The sequence below is a fragment of the Humulus lupulus genome, chromosome 4 (genome assembly GCF_963169125.1).
Source record: "Humulus lupulus chromosome 4, drHumLupu1.1, whole genome shotgun sequence".
NCBI lineage: Eukaryota > Viridiplantae > Streptophyta > Magnoliopsida > Rosales > Cannabaceae > Humulus > Humulus lupulus.
In genome coordinates, this window is record NC_084796.1 from 35067066 (window position 1) to 35083708 (window position 16643).

The window sequence follows — 16643 nt, forward strand, 5'->3', positions numbered from 1 at the left end:
CGCATTATGGCATTTAAGGAAACTTGAGCTTTGCTCAAAGAAGGATCCCCCTGAAGCTTAACCCTCAAGCCTCCCACTGAAAACCTCATACGCATGGTACCCCAGTTCATGTAAGATTCCCTAAGAGTAGACAACCATTGGTACCCCAAAATTACTTCCGAATTGCCCAAACGCAGAGGAAAGAAATCTGCAATCACATCAAATTGTTCCAGGTGTAAGCAAACCTGTCGGCATACCCCCATAGTACGAACCTCATCACCATTGCCCATAGCGACTCCGAACTCTCGTGTATGGCTAATAGGCAATATTATCTCTTCAACTAGGCTTGCTGAAATAAAATTATGTGAGGCTCTAGAATCAATTAAAATCACAACCTATCGTTCGCCAATCAGCCCACGCACCTTCATAGTGTGTGTGGAGAGCATAGACCCACTAAGGAAGAAAGGGATAACATTGAGATTCTGGTTCATCCCCCACCACTGAACTGTCGGTGGTGGCTTTCACGATCAGTCCATCATCACCTGAATCTTCTGGTTCTTCATTGACCCATAAAACTTGAAGTTCCTTCTTACAGGGGTGTCCTGGACTAAATTTTTCATTACAGCGAAAACAAAGTCCTTTCTCTCGTTTGACTTGCATCTCTGCATCAGTTAATCTGTGAAAAAAAGATTGGTTAGGGGGTTTTGGAACTGATATGTTAGAGGAAGCTGGTCGATTAACATGTATGGTGGATGCGTGAGAAGATCGGTGAGTGAAAGTAGCACCAGAAGGAGTATGCTGCCCCATTGATAAATTGGGTCCAGATTGGTACGACAAAAGGGCCTGATTTTTGTCTTCAATTTTTTGGGCTAATTTCATTTTCCTGACAAGGCCCATGGGCTCCAAAATTTTGAGTTCAGCCCTAATGTCCTCACGTAGCCCTTTTATAAAAATACTTTCCAATACTTGTTCCGATAAATCACGGAGAGGGACTGAAAGTATTTCAAACTGCTTTATATACCTCTGAACTGTGGAGAGTTGCCGAAGAGAAAAAAGTTGCCCGTGAAGTGACCCTTCTTGAGATGACCGGAAACGTTCAAGAAGCATGTCACGGAATTCATCCCAGCCACGAAAAGGTCATCTTCCATCCTCCCAATAATACCACGAAAGAGCATCACCCTCAAGACACACCACTGCTGCGCGAAGCTTCTTTGAAGGAAGCATGTGGTTGATGTCGAAATACCGCTCAGCCCGAAACAACCATCCATCTGGTTTAATCCCATCGAAAATGGGCAGCTTCAACTTCCTGGCTAACAAATCAGACGAGTTTCTAGGCATAAGTAACTCCACAGAATGCTCGACGTCCATACTCTTCTCCTTATCACTACTAGAAGCTGCCGCTGGGTTCGGACTCGCACCAGATGCAGCAGAAGGTTGAGGACCCAAGTTGGGCCTTTGATGAATAAAGTCATCGAACCACCTAACAAGGGCGCAAATACTTGACTCCAGGTTTTGAATTTTATCGATTCCGTTGTGCAGTTTTTCAATTTCGAGTCTCTAGAACTCAGATCGCAGCTGGCCAAATTCAGTTTGAATGGCCTCCAATTTTTCCTCCAAATCGTCAACCCGGTTCTCCACCCGTTTTACGCCCACCATAGCCCAAGAAGGAGACTGCTCTGATACCACTTAAGACCTAAAAAAATAAGCAAGAACAAACTAGAAACCAAGCACAACACTAGCAAGACAGTAAGTAATTGAAGCACAAAAGTTCTGGAATTTCTATTAAGAGAAATAGGCAAATACACTCTCACAGCCACTGGTGGTATTAGAGAGACCGCCAACTCTCCACACCTTCAACAACTCACTCTACAATACCCTTACAAACCAAGCCCTTACCTATTTATAAAATAAGGCACAACCTATTCCCAATCCAAAACTGACAGCAATAACACACAACTTAAATAACATAATAGTAATTAATAGCAACCCATTACAATTCTATAACCCCATAATATAAATCAGCACCTCTGTTTCTTACGTCTAACATAAGTGATGTGAGTTGGAGGCCTAACATAGTGCAGGATGAAAATTATCTCATGAAAATAAAAAAAAAATTAATTTATTTCTCTCTCATTTCTCCAGAGCATGATGCATCTTGGAGCTCTGGTAAATAAAATTTCAGAGTTTGATCATCTGGAGTGGTCTGGACGTGTTAAGCTGATTGACTGCATATGTGATTTTGTTGTACTCAGTCCCCAAATTGGCCAGGTAAAATTTAACGACAATGCAAATTAATTTGTTTGTATTGTACTCTTTATTTTTTTCCTTTCTATTTTTAACTCTGAGCATACAAAGCATGATTGTGTGCTGGACCCAAAGTGCTTTTGACTTTTTGATACCAATACAAGTTAAATTTGCAGGACAAGGTTAGTTGGAACTTGTATATTGCATTTTCTTAATTTGTATATGTGATGAGTCTGAGCAATGTATGAATGAAGCGCTCACAGCCAATTGGTAAAAGGTCACTCTATATTCCCCTGTAGTTTGGTCTTATAAGTTGATGACTATGGATGCAATGAACGTATGTAATCATGGCTGAGATGGAGTTATGATAACTGCTGAAATAAGTTGCTTAGATAAAAAAAGATTTTCATGGATTTTTCTAATAAGCATCAAGACTAGTATCATTAAGATTATAAAAAACATTACAACGAAAGGAGTTGATACATCCAAACACATCAAACCAAACTAAATCAATTGAAAATTGTAGAGAATCTTTTTTTTTTTTAAAAAAAAAATAGATAAAGTTCACATGTCCATGAGTGACCTTCTCCCAAATTTATTGAAAACCCTCCCTTGTGGCGGAGGAAAACCTTGGAAACAAACAGAAAACTAGAGAAATACATGGACCACCGTCTCTTTTTCAAAAAAAAACAAGAAAAGAAAACTAGAGAAATACATGAAACTAAAGACATCTCTAGCAACACAATCAAAAGACAAAAGAACAGATAAATACAAACTTTTTTAGGACAAACCCGACTACAAAACACCAAAACTACACAAACAAAAAACTACTCCACTCCCTAGTGAGGTCTAAAAAGGATACCCCTCAAAGCCTCTCGTGCAATACAACCAAGTGGCAACCTAGAGCTTTATCCTCACACGAAGAATACTTATCTTCAAAAATTCTTCTATCCTCTCTAACCAAATCGCCCAAAGACAAGCCAAGATAGTGGACCTCCAGATCTGATTCAGTTTTTTATCCCCCAGTAACCTACAAGACAATAACTGAGTACAAGTAACTGGCATACACCAACTCAACAAGTACAAATCTGAAAGACTCTAAATTACAAAACACCATTTGGATATTTATCTCCATCTTATGTTGCCTAGGATACTTTGTCCACAATCTGTCATGTAATTTTGGCCAATCACCCATTGATAATTTTGTTTTAGTCTCTCGCGCTTTCTATCTCTTGTGCTTCATAAAAACTTTACAAAATCCTAACATTCATGGGAAAAACCTATATTACACCATCCATAATGAATCATCCCTACAACAATAAAGAACAAATTCCTAAGTTTCCTATTTTCCAAAGGCTTTTCAACCAGGTAGCTGAATACAAATTTAAGCCATATACCCCACACCTTGATTCTGAACTTCAAGGACTACTCATTTATTTATCTTGGTTTACTATTGCAACTTTTTTTTTTTTGTTGCCTAGCTCGGCTGTTCAGGATGCATACATTACATCTTTTGTTCTTTATTTTCATGAAATTAGAATACATTTCTTATCTTACCTTGAATTCTGCTCTTTTGTGATCGCTGTGGTGCAACTCATAACAGGCAATGGTTGAACGGTTGCTAATGATGCTCCGAGATACTGATTATCGCGTTAGGTTTTCTGTTGCTGGACAGATTGGTGTTCTTTTCCAAACTTGGGAAGGTCATGAAGAGTTATTCCAAGATATCTGGTGGCTTTTACTTACCATTTTTTTTTAATTTGTGATTGCTAGCTCTTATGCTTATGACAAATGTTTTATTTCCTCTTATGAAATTTATTTGGCTCTACGGGTAACATAAATTCTGTTTAGAATCTTAGACTGTGTCACTAACTGTAACTTGACACTGAAAATGAATTCTTATCCATTGACAAAAAAATAAATCACAGGAGGTGATTTTTGTAGATTATAAATATAGAAAATCATTTTGTAGTATTTTATTAATGCAAGGTTGTTTCGTTAAAAAAAAAAAAAAAGAAAATCAATTTGTGGTTGATAGTGATATTTGTTTTTTTTTTAAGTAAGCTAAATTGAAGTGCACAGTATTTCTCTTTTATCTTTCCCATGGAAGTAATTAAATAATGAATCGTTGTTCTTGCTCCATACTTGTGTAAATGCAGCTGATTTTTTTTACCGTTTAGATTTGTCACCATGCAAATGGATGTAGATTTTCTTAGATGATAGGATGTTTAATATCAATTGCATTTTTCTCAATAACATCTTTTTAATTTTGGTTATTTTGCTAGTTCCAACTTTGGCATTTCATTGGTGGTTTCCTCAAAAGAAAAACTTGTTACTGCTGCTGAGGTCTTAGCAGCAGGTCCACAGCCTCGTCCTACAATGGAAACTGTTATCATTACACTCATGAACCTTGCATTGAATAGTGAGAAAATAGAACGGCAGGTAAATATGATGTCTTTCTCAATTTGGTTTACAAATTTCGTGTATGGGGCAAAGAAGGTTCTGCTAAAGGTAGTATGTCAGAGTCGCTCTTTGTAAGGAGCTGTGCTGGAAAATTCTAAATTCTGCCCCTTTAGAAGGCAAAGGTCAATATGTGATTGGTTCCTTGGAGACATTTTATTTATTTAAATTTCTAAAAAATAAGAGTTTTTTTTTAAAAGGTCATCTATGTAAATTTTTATCTCTATTCTTTATTCTTATTCTCTGTAATATGTACATATATATATATATTTATATATTTTTTTATCTTCCCTCTTCTGTTGCTAATGATCTTAATGAGTATAAATAATATTATAAAATTTGGTTTTGTATGGTCTTGGTGGACCATCATTCTTTATTGTTTCTTCCTTTTAATGATTATGCATAAGTATTATCAGTACTTATTTAGTCAAGTTTCTAACTTTTACATTGAGGTGCTACTCATTTGTTTTCTATTCACATCATGCAGGCTGTATTTATGATGTGTGTGATTTCTGCTATTGATCCTTGTCTGAGGTACTGGTATTGCTCTTTGTTTATCACAATTGAATTGATGTAGGATTCAATTGGCATGAGTTTGAAAGCTCTTCTAGAGATTAAAAGTCACTTTTTGGAATGTTTGGTTGAGTTTTTAAAACTTCTTATCTATTTGGAAGGTCTTCTTAAAATAGCAGCTCTCTATGGAAGGTCTTTTAAAAGATTTAAAAAAAAACTGTTTTGAACTTTAGTGAAATTTTAATATTATCTATTTCATCTGTCCTAATCAAAGAAAAAAATTGAATACATTTAAACCTTGTGTAATTTGAAAACTCCTTTTGAAAAGAAACTATCTGAACAATAATAATTAAAAAAGTTATACTTTTTTCCTTTTCTTTTCTGCTATGGCTTAAAAATAAAATTAAAAGCTATCCCAAATGAATTCCAAGTTAGTTCTGATGATTGGTAACCCTTTCTCAATTTCTTTTACCCTTTTTCAGGGGATTGGTTTTTGTGGTACTTGACAATCTTTCCAGAAAGCTTCAGTATGCAACTAGGTTTAAGGTGACATAATAGTTCTCTCTTTCTACTGCTAGTCCATGGGCTATATATCTTAGCCTAGTTAATCATTTTTCACATTTGTGGCTTTAGATGGTTTTATGAAATATTAGAAGGGTTTTCACAGTCTATTAATTTGCATGGAGTATTCCGGATGAATTATGGATTTCATTCAGCTTTCTTGTATTCTTAAAATTTTTAAATTTTTTTATTTTTGAATGGGAAGTAGATTTATAGAGCTTTAATGTCAAAACTTCTTTTGCAGTACTTGGAAGAGCTCATAGGATCAATTCTCTTTTGTTGGGTTGCTTGTGGTGTGAGCTTAGTGGCACTTGTTGAGGTAAGTGTTCTTGTTGATGATCATTCGTAAAATCAACAAAGTTATTGTTTTTTTTTGTCTGAAAGTATGCAAAGTGTACTACTGGCAGGATTTGTGGTTGTTTTGCTTTGTCTTCCTTGATAATATCGTCTTTGTTTGCTCTTCAAAAAAAAAAAAAGTATTGTCTCTTATCATATATTTTTTTTTATCTTTGCAGATAAGACAGTTCTTTGTTTCAGTTACGGAACCTAGTTATTTCATGCAGTATTGTTGCAATTGGCTTCTTCCAGCTCTGGTTCTGCATGGTGACAATTCTAATCTCAACTGGGTTTCTAAGGTAGGATTATTAACCGGGATGTGATTGATAAAACCTTTTAATTTTTTTTAATCTGATGTTGCAATTGATCAGGTATTATAGTTGGCATTAAAATGTCATCAGGTGCTGCAAAATAAATTTTGACATCTAAGCTCAAACAATACTAACAACCAGACAAACACTTTACTTTTGGGGGAAGCTAAGGTTTTGCACAGAATCTTTGCATGGGGAGACTCCTGAAATGATTAATTAGCATTGAAGCTAATAATTGCTGCTGTATTGTTTCTACTCATCAATGCAAGAAGTCTCAATTCATATTAAAATAATAAAGTAAAATATAGAAACAAGATTATGTGTTCACTTCTATGCATTTACTAAGACTAGGTAGAAGCAACGTGCAATGCACGTTTACTTAGTTCTAAAATTATAAATATTGTTTTTTTTTAATATATATATATATAATAGAATGAATTATAGTTCGATAGTATATATAAATATTTATATCAATAATTTCTAAATATATGACTTCTAAACACAATGTTGACATAGATATATATTTACATGACTACATAACATATATAAAATACAATAATATTTAAAAAGAAATTAATAATTGAAATAAAATTAGAATAGAAAAAGTCATAGTGTAGACAGTAATATCCATGCATCAACTATTTTTAGTTTCTAATAGTATATTTTTAATGTAATATTAACTTTAAGTTTAATCAAATTTTATTTAAGTTATTAAATATATGATTTTATTATTTTTAAATAATTATCATTGTAAAATATCTAAAAAATATTATATTTTAATTTTTTTAATTATTTATTTATTTAAGTTTAAGTCATGTTTACAATTTACCGTTAAATATAAAAATATTTTGTTAAATATAATAATATTCTGTTAAAGTTGACAAAAAAATAAAAATAAAAAATAAAAAACTGTATCTACACACTTTTTATATCGAAGAGATATAGTGCTGTCATTGCTTTCTATGTCTCTTACCTTTCTATATTTGCTGTTAAAACTTTTCATTTTCTAAGCGTGTTTTGTTTTAGATAGCTGGTCAACCATTGTCAATTCTGGTGAAAGATCACTTCGTGCAGATCTTTTCAATTTGTATGGGATTCCATTGCAGTAAGGCATGTGGGGAAAAAGGATCGGTTGTGCTTCAGCATTCAATTTTGCATCTTGCACAAATATCTGAGAGTGGACGAGATACACTCATAAAGAAATATATGGTATGCGCCTACTTCTGTAAAGTTACTTTTTACCAAAAAGAGGAAGTCACTTTAGTGGAGTCAGTGTTGAAAGTTTAAGTTCACAATAAGCTGCATGCTATATTTATTAGCACTTAGTGAACTTGATATCTTGTTTGGTTTTTTAATAGAATTTCTTTTTCTTAACAGAAAGTACAACAAAGAGCATAGTTATTGATCTTCATTACTTTATGCAACTTAAGTTCAGAGTAAACTCACTTTGTAGTAGTTAAGGTCCTTAAGGATGCCAGCATAATGCTGTAATGACTTGGTGTGCAATAGAAATTTGAGGGGGATTGAATAATCTGAAAAATAAATCGTACTACTGTAACTGATTTACAAATTGATATGTAGATAAAAACTCTTGAAAGACAACACCTACAAGTAGGCTACAACTAAGTAGCAGACTTTGCTACTTCTTAATTTGAAATACAAAAAAATATTAATTCTTAATGTAAGTACCAGCTAAGTTACATAAGGAAATATTTTCAGATAGTTATTTTGAATTATTTAAAAAATATTCAGATAATTCAACAAAGTAAAAACCTGATGTTGATCAGTTATCTTTTATAATTTGTTTTGTGTATTCCATTTTGGAGTTGCAAGAGTAAAGTAGTAATGGATCTAATCCAAGGAGTTGAAAACTAGACTTAATGGTTTAAAGGAGGTCTTGTATCTCATTTAGAGTTTATGCCTTTCTATCTTTGAAATTATTTATCATATTATTTAAGATAGAGTTTGTTAAACAATCTCTATAAAGCAGGTTGTGATGTAATCAGAGTTTGATTAATTAGGAATAAAAGATTTGTTTTCTCTCTCAAACCAGCTGATAATATGCCTGGCTAGTGGTTTAAAAAATGCACTCTTCTTTATATGTCTGGAATTTTTCTTCATAACTAATTAGGTGGAGTTCATACTGTTTTGTCAAAAATATTATTTGATTAATTTTTTATATTTCTGCTTCTTTGTCAGGTATCCATCGTCAGCCATATCCTATCCCTTGCATCAAGTGCTTCTGAACCTGCTATCCCATTCTTTTCTCTGGATATAGTTGAACAAGCAATTCGAACTGTTGTTGATGGTTTCTTGGAGATGTCAGTATTTTTATTTTTGCACTTTAGTATTTCTTTTTCATCTATCTATGGTTTCTGTTGAAATGTTTGGTTTGGCCATGTGCAGGGACGATTATCCTACAAGAGCTGGTGTTATGGACAAGATTAACATTTTTCGTGGGGATAGAGTTTTCATGGTGATAATGCAATTATGTTTGTAGTTTGTTTGAGATCCTTTTCAATTCACTTCTCTCTTTCAGTGAAATAAATTGCTGTCTTAATTATGCAGTTTATACTAGAGCTGCACTATAAAATTACTGCAGCAGTGCATTATAGGCATAAATGTCATCGATTGGCAAGCATTCAGGTGCTTATAGATATACTTGGAAATAGAGTTGCTTCATCAAGCACTTTCAAGTGAGTACACAATATTGTCTTTTGTGATTTAGCAAAAAGCATGCTCAAAACTATTTTTATTATTGTTTTGTGATTCGTTATTAATCATATTAAAGCTATAATGCTAAAGCCATTTTGAAAAATTGTCATTTGCTTTGCTAATCCCTTTTCAACTGTGATAAGAGTCAAAAGTGTTGAACAGATTGTTCTTCTGGTTTACTTGATTATGGAAATTTTGGAAGTAAAATTTGCTGTAAATGTGCAAATAAGTTTACTCCTGTACATAGTAGACTAGGCTTAGTTTTGCTATTTTATTAGTCTTTAAAGTTGTCAACACTCTCTCTATTCAATATAAATTAGTATTAGAAAGGTCAAAATTTAATTATAAGTTTTAGCTCTGTAACATTTTGGATTGTATTGATCTAGCTGGGATGAAGCAAAGTGCCGACTAGGAGGACAAAAGGAAATATTGATTGATGTGGTCCACCATATTATTCTAGTCACTTCACTTGGTTCAAACCTTTTATTTTTTGGCGGAAGCAGAATTGTTGAAAGTTCTTCCTTATACTTCCTGCAAGTAAACAAAATTAGTAGCCATTTTTATTATCCATGTGCTCAACTTTCTCTGCAGTTGTTTTAGTTTCTATGTTAATGTCAAGTTGAATTTTCCTACCTTGTTCAATTGCAATATTTGATTCTTGTGAAATGATTGTTCATGCAGTTATCTTTGCAATATTTGATTCTTGTGAAATGATGGTTCATGCAGTTATCTTTTAAATTTGATTGGGCAATTCATTGGCTGTGATGCCTTACAAGATCAGTGCTTTCACATCATTTCCGCATTGCTAAATACAATCAAACATAACCCATCCAAAGAAATGATGACTGTGTTGGGCGAGCAACTTCAGGTATGTATCTCATATCCATTCAATATGTTTTTTTTTTAGTTCTGCTGTTCTTCTCTAGCATCATTTGCTCTCATTTGATTATGCTATTCGGTACAGTTTTTAGTCTCAAAGTTGGTGGCTTGTTGCATTCCCTCTAAAGCTAATGGAGAGCAATCTGGCACTAAATCATCTCAAGTTTTACCTCTGCTCCTTCAGCTGACTGTGGATTCTGATCCATCTCTTTATGATTACATCAGTGTAGCTCTATCTGATCCATATATAATTCCAGCAATCAATCTTGCGTACATTGGCAGAATCATGCTCCTTAATCTTTGATATTTTTTATTTTTTTGGCAGGAATTGGAACCGTTTCCTGAAGTAGATATCTTTGATAAGGTTAGAAGGTTCCATAAGGAAATAAGCCAAAACTACTCTCCAAAAGATCACATGTTGAAGGTATGTTGTTTTGAAATTGTAGAATTTTTATTAGTTTTTTTGGTGTTATTCTGGTGCTATTTTAAGATTTTCTCTAACTAATTTTCTGTTATATTATTTCTCTAATTTAGTTGGTGAAGAGATCTTGCCAACTTCCACCAAGATTACTTTTGTCAAGGTAGTTTGTCCTTTTAATGTCTCTTCCGTTGGTAGTTACCAAGCTTGAAGTTATAGGTGGGAATTATTATAGGCTCACTATTAAGAATGAACAATTGTTTGCTGTAAGAATTTAAACATTCTCAAATGTTTAAATGGTTCAACTTTTCATTATAAACTTATTATATTTTTGTAGTCTTCAAGCACTGCACAAGAAGTTACTTTCTGAGGACTCTTTTCCATGTGAAAAGAACACAGAAGATCTCATGAAAGGTGGACGGTGGCATTTTGACAATGAAATTGTATATGCTATCTGGACACTAGTGCGCATTTGTGGCTCAGATGATGGAAGTACTGCTGGAGCATTGGTGTCTGATTTTATTTCTAGGGTAATGATATCATTTATATGTGTGAATGTGTGTGTGTGTGTGTATAGGTATCTGTTTATTATTATAATTATTTGTTTTTTCTGCTTTACTTTGTTATTCTCCATTGAGTATAAATGCAATTTCATAATGTTTTTTTTTAATACGTTCTTTATTTTTCTTCAACCTGAGTTCAGGCTGGTATTGGTGACCCATATTCTGTTGTCTTCCATCTACCTGGAAGCTATGGGGAGCTTCATTCCTGCAAAACTACTAGTAATCATAACTTTTCTCCAGAAGTTGGTTTGCATATGGATACTGCCATGTCTGAAGGTCTCATGGTTGCACTTTTAAAACTTTTAAAGAAGTATCTGATGGATGATTCTGTTAAAATAGTAGATACTGCATCTCAAGCTCTTCGGGTGAGTTATGGGCATTTGTTTTTTAAATCTGTTAGGTGGTATACACAGCAATATAGATGAATGAAATAACCTCAGGTCACTTTGTATTGAATCTGGAAGAAACAAATCTAGCATTCGAGAGGCTAGAAAACTCCAAGAGCAATTCTCAATTACAATATTCCAGAATAATTTCCTCTGCTCACACACTTTGCACTAATAGAACAACGTTCTCTCCAATTCCAAGGCCTTGCTGAAAAATTGAAATAAAACCCCAAACTACCCTTGCATAACAGATAAATACATAATAAATATGTGAACCGAATAGGAGGCTTATCATTAGGAAAAAGTTGCCTTTCTTTATCACATTGTGCTACTTTTTCAAAAGATCAGAGTTGTGGGATTGTCAATCATTAGCAGTACATTTTTTTTGCTAAAAGTTGCAAAAATCAATAGCATGGGTTCAATATATGTTAAAGCGAAACCAAGGAGAATCTTGTATGTGTTTGGTTGTCCCAAATATCAATTTTTCTAATGTGGATTCACAATAGTTTTACAGATCTTAATGCTATAGCCTATAGGTACTTAAACTTAAATATTTATTTGTCTGTGCTAATTTGTAGTTCTTTTTTTGGGTGAATTTGGAATGTAATTATTAACTGATTCCATACTTGATTTTCTCAACCAGGGAATTCTTTCTACTGAAAGGGGTCAGAGAACTCTGCAGTCATTTGATAATTACGAGAGATCTCTTGTTGAGGTGATTGTTTATGCATCTTTCTTCTGGTTATATGAAGTTTTTTTTTAATTCATATCTATTACTTATTTCTGTTGCCTTGCAGCCTTTTGATCGAGTGAGTGAACAATTACTCACAGGTCAAAGGTTCAAGGATGACTTGCAAACTTAATTCTGCTGCTTTTTTTCCTTCTTCATTTTAACCATTTTATTGAAGCCATCCCGATGGAAGTTAATTTGTATAATTAATGCAGGTCCATTCTAAGGGTATAAGTTTTGAGATGGTAGAGAAGTGCCTTTCAGATTTAGAAAGGAAATTTGAAGGTAAGTTTTTTGTATGTTTTCAGAGCTTAGTACTGTTGCTTAATGTTATGGTTGGTACTGTCATGATTGAAGTGATGGTTGCAATATATGAGGATAAAGGTTCTATTTAAACAATTTTTGAGCGTTTACTCACTACTTAACTCTATTCCATTATGAATAGAACTCTACGTAAACTACTTCAAAGATACTCCTGCTTCTTTCTAACCAAATCAATGTATCTGTGCTTTTCTCTGTTTTCTTTTCTGCTCTCTGCTGTTTTCAGTTTGGCTTTAATTGATTATGTTTGTTCGATACACAATTAGTGATTCCTTAAATTTCTCATCAGCGGAAGCAATTTCATTGGGTACTTCAACTTTATGGGTGACACATGGTAAAACATTTGAGACATGGATTTGTCCGCTTGCCCATTTGCTTTGTGGCTATTGCACAGATGTAATTCTAAGGTATATATATTCTTTTGAAGTTTATGCGGTATATCTAGATTTATTATTATAATTTATAAAAAAGCCTTTGGTCAATTTTTTTTAAAGATTATATTAATAATATAACAACAAATTTATTAGTTTGTATTTCCTGCTTTCAGATTATGCCAGGAGATTGTGTTTTTGAAAGTTGAAGTTGCAGAGCTTCTATTACCAAGTATTTTTGTAAATCTAGCTGGGAGGAGAGACTTAGATATTGATCTTCAACAATTGATATCCTTGCAGGTTTTTTTTTCTTCTTTCTCTTTTTCATTAGTTTATTTTTTGTTTTCTGTCATTTCATGTATTGAAACTATAATAATGCTGAATGATTGTTGTAATTTTTTATTTTTAAAAAATAAATGACCTTTGTATGAAATTAAATATAGGAAACTGATAACTCTAAGCAACTTAATCTAGTTCTGATTTCTAGGAAACAAAATAATTATTAAAACTAGTTTATCAGAGTCAATAATCTATATAAAATCTCATTTTCGTGATATGTTTGTGTTTTTTTTTTACAATAATCTAGTTTATAAACTTTGACAAAAGTTGAATCTGCCTTATTCATCTACTTCTAGAACAGGAACAGAAATTCATTAATTTTCTCAGTATTTTTTTTATTCGTTTTTTGACTTTAGTTGATCCAGAAGCAGTAATGTAATGTACCTGAGCACATTTTAGGTAGATGTTTAATTCATATTGGGAAAATTGTTCGATTGTTATTGGGTGAACCTTTACTTGTCTTATGCTGCATTTTGCTACATCTGCTCATTATTAGGAGGAAATGAATTGAATATTTTGTCATTGCTTTAAATGCAGGTTCAAGAATATATTTTTACGGAGTCTAATAAATTAATGAAATCAATTCAAGTCTTGCTGAATGCCTTGAATGAACTTCGATTATGTTATGTCACGGATAGATCTTATTGTGTACAATCCAAGCAAGGAAATACTAAGGTTTATTATATTATATTATTTTATACAGTTTCTTATTTATTTGTTGAAATTTCTGTTGTTTTGAGGTTGTTGAGTGTTCTACTCACAATGCATACATCTTTGTGTCGTAATGTGCTAAGACTTCTAGTAATGGCTCTAAATCACGTTCCACTTCTGGAAAGGCTACAATGTCTTTGTCGACTTCTTTATGGAAGAAGGTAATTTTTCATGCAAATATGCTAATGCAACACATTTTTTTGGTTGGTTTTGCTTTTTTCTTTGGAACTGGCTACAGCAACAATTTTCCCTTCAGTTTTGTTTAATGCATTAATATTCTAAGTTCATGATGTGGCTTTTAGTTTCTGTTACTTCATACATCCTTCATCCTTGGTTTTTCCTGTGTGGAGTTGAAGACCACATCTTTGATTGGCTTGTTAAATGTAAAGCAGGCAAAGAATAGTCATTTGCATCTAGCCTCTAAGTAGATGTTATTCTCTTTATATTTTTAACCATTTACCATACTTCTTGTAAACTTTAGCTGTCTTAACTCAGAAAATATAGGTATACATGGGTTCTTATAGAACAAGAGCTATAGACACCAACAGGTAACTAGTACAAGATCAGGAAATTAAGGCATATTTACAATAGTGAGTAATACTATGTACAGCAATTAAGAAAAACACATTCAGTAATATTATTAGTGAATCTTTCTTTTTCAATACTACATATATATGGATCTGGCACAATGCTTTTCTGCAATTGATTTGTTACTTTTGAAATTAATATATGTGATACTTTGTTGCTTTCTTTTTCATTTTCTGACAAGTTTATGTTCCCAGGTGTATTGGCTTTCTATTGATTATCTTGCAGTTGCAAAGTCCGCAGTTGTGAGTTCCAATGCTTTCATACTCTTCTTAAATTTTTCTTCCTGTACTTCTGGTGGCCTTTTGACCTTGTTTGGCTGTAGGCATGTGTTAATTTCATTAACATGTGTGTATAGATTTGTGGCTCCTACTTCACTTCAGTGATGTATGTGGAGCATTGGTGTGAGGAGAATTTCAGGAGCCTAACACTGGGCAGCCCAGATTTTTCTGACATTGAAATGGTTAGTCGATAAAAAAATACCATGTCATATACTTTTTTTTATTGAGTTTCAGATGAGCTCCAGAATATATTGTTTACAAAATGGAGCAGCATAATTTTTTTTTTTTGAAACAAAACTACTTGTATTATTACTTAAGAAAAATACAAGTAAAGAAGGAAAACTCCATCAAAACAGATCAAAACAAAAATAAAAAACAGGGAATCTGGCTTTTATTTTATTTGTGTATTTATGTATATATGTTTAACTTTACCTATTCTCTGGTTTGATACCATTTCTCTAATCTGTATTATTTGGTCTTTTTGCTTCAGTTACCTCAACATATTGAGATACTTGTCTCAGCAGTCACTCATATCAATGAACCTGACAGCTTATATGGGATCATTCAGTCCCACAAGGTAAGTAATACATGTAAACTTAGCTTTGAATTGTAGTTAAAGGTAAGTAATACAACTGAACAAGCTTTGCTATAATTGTTTTGACCATCTAGATTGTTTTCTTTTTTTTTTCAGAGATTGTTGTTTTGAGATTTACTGATTTGTTAGTGATTGGAAATTTTGGTTGTAATTTTAGATGATCGTCTATATCATGTTTTGTATTTCTTTTTTATCTATTATATACATATTGTTTCTTATCACTTTTTTTTATCACACTCTTCCCAAAAAATTAACTTCTTTTACCTTAATTGTCCTTGTATGTTCTATGTGCCAAGGTTATGTGAAAATTTAAAACCTTATCACCTGTATTCTGATGGACATCTATGAAAGAGGAGTGAAAGTTTGCTGTGCTCAACTTTCTCATCTGTCATTAACCTGTTGTTATAAATTCATGAAATAAGCATGTACTCATGGTTGTCCCTTTTTTTTTCTTCTTTTTCTTGGGGGTGATATCATTATCAGCTGACCTCTCAAATAACTACTTTTGAGCATGAGGGAAATTGGGGAAAGGCTCTTGAATCTTATGACCTACAAGTGCGTTCAGCTACAACTGGTTCTAAAAAGTCACTACTAGAACAGACTTTTCCAACAGAGAATCCAGCAACTTCTGCATTGGAAGATCGGATGAGAAAGCCTTATAAGGGTCTTATTAGGTCTTTGCAACAAATTGGTTGTATGCACATGCTGGATTTGTATTGCCAAGGGCTGACTTCAAGGCATGGTCATTTTCAGCATGATCTGGAGTTTACTGAATTACAGGTTTCCTAACTTAATACATTCAATCCACTAATCTTTTTCCTTGTCTTTGAAAGTTATTGTGTGTTTTTCTCTAGTGTAGTATTTACCATCTGTCTTTTTGCTCATCAATTATTTTGCAGTATGAGGCTGCTTGGCGTGCTGGAAACTGGAATTTTTCCTTGCTTTACATGGGAGATAATTCACAGAGTGAGCAAACTAAAAGTGGCCATTTCAATGAAAATCTGCACAGGTACAATGATGAGTTAAGATTTCTTTTTTACTTCACTATAATTCTACCATCTATATAGTAGAACTTCTGGGGCATAGTTTATCTCTACTACAGGTACTTGCTCCACTATATAACTGAGATAGTCATACTGGACTTGGGCTTTTTATTGTTAAAGAAATATTTCTTTCTTTTTTTAAAACAAAACTGCCTTGTATTTCTAGTAGAAAATATTTTGGATTTTGGTGGTCATTCAAAAGTAGCAGTTTATCGTTTTTTTTTTTTGTATCTGTTTGGAAAAGCTCTGTGATACACTGGTATTATGCCATTTGAAATCAATAATCAACAGGACATGCCATT

General features: G+C 33.1%; 1 protein-coding gene across 8 annotated transcripts in view; it reads left to right on the plus strand.

Annotated features, from left to right (window-relative positions):
- LOC133830320 (serine/threonine-protein kinase ATM) overlaps positions 1-16643 on the plus strand; it is an 86993-nt gene that overhangs the window by 33797 nt on the left and 36553 nt on the right. For 5 of the 8 annotated variants that reach the window (XR_009891991.1, XM_062260281.1, XM_062260280.1 and 2 more), the window contains 28 exons: positions 2122-2247; positions 3827-3954; positions 4509-4665; positions 5171-5217; positions 5679-5742; positions 6002-6076; positions 6273-6392; positions 7431-7613; positions 8604-8725; positions 8811-8880; positions 8973-9100; positions 9846-9987; positions 10084-10224; positions 10324-10422; positions 10533-10579; positions 10754-10946; positions 11120-11344; positions 12009-12080; positions 12311-12380; positions 12706-12823; positions 12964-13087; positions 13664-13801; positions 13921-13998; positions 14620-14667; positions 14781-14885; positions 15194-15280; positions 15782-16078; positions 16198-16307. Coding sequence is in view for 7 of the 8 variants with exons in the window: in XM_062260281.1 (XP_062116265.1) it covers positions 2122-2247; positions 3827-3954; positions 4509-4665; positions 5171-5217; positions 5679-5742; positions 6002-6076; positions 6273-6392; positions 7431-7613; positions 8604-8725; positions 8811-8880; positions 8973-9100; positions 9846-9987; positions 10084-10224; positions 10324-10422; positions 10533-10579; positions 10754-10946; positions 11120-11344; positions 12009-12080; positions 12311-12380; positions 12706-12823; positions 12964-13087; positions 13664-13801; positions 13921-13998; positions 14620-14667; positions 14781-14885; positions 15194-15280; positions 15782-16078; positions 16198-16307 (3314 nt within the window). In the remaining variant the exon portion in view is untranslated. The remainder of the gene's footprint in view (positions 1-2121; positions 2248-3826; positions 3955-4508; positions 4666-5170; positions 5218-5678; positions 5743-6001; positions 6077-6272; positions 6393-7430; positions 7614-8603; positions 8726-8810; positions 8881-8972; positions 9101-9845; positions 9988-10083; positions 10225-10323; positions 10423-10532; positions 10580-10753; positions 10947-11119; positions 11345-12008; positions 12081-12310; positions 12381-12705; positions 12824-12963; positions 13088-13663; positions 13802-13920; positions 13999-14619; positions 14668-14780; positions 14886-15193; positions 15281-15781; positions 16079-16197; positions 16308-16643) is intronic. The other 3 variants (XM_062260283.1, XM_062260282.1, XM_062260284.1) reach the window with 3 other exon arrangements.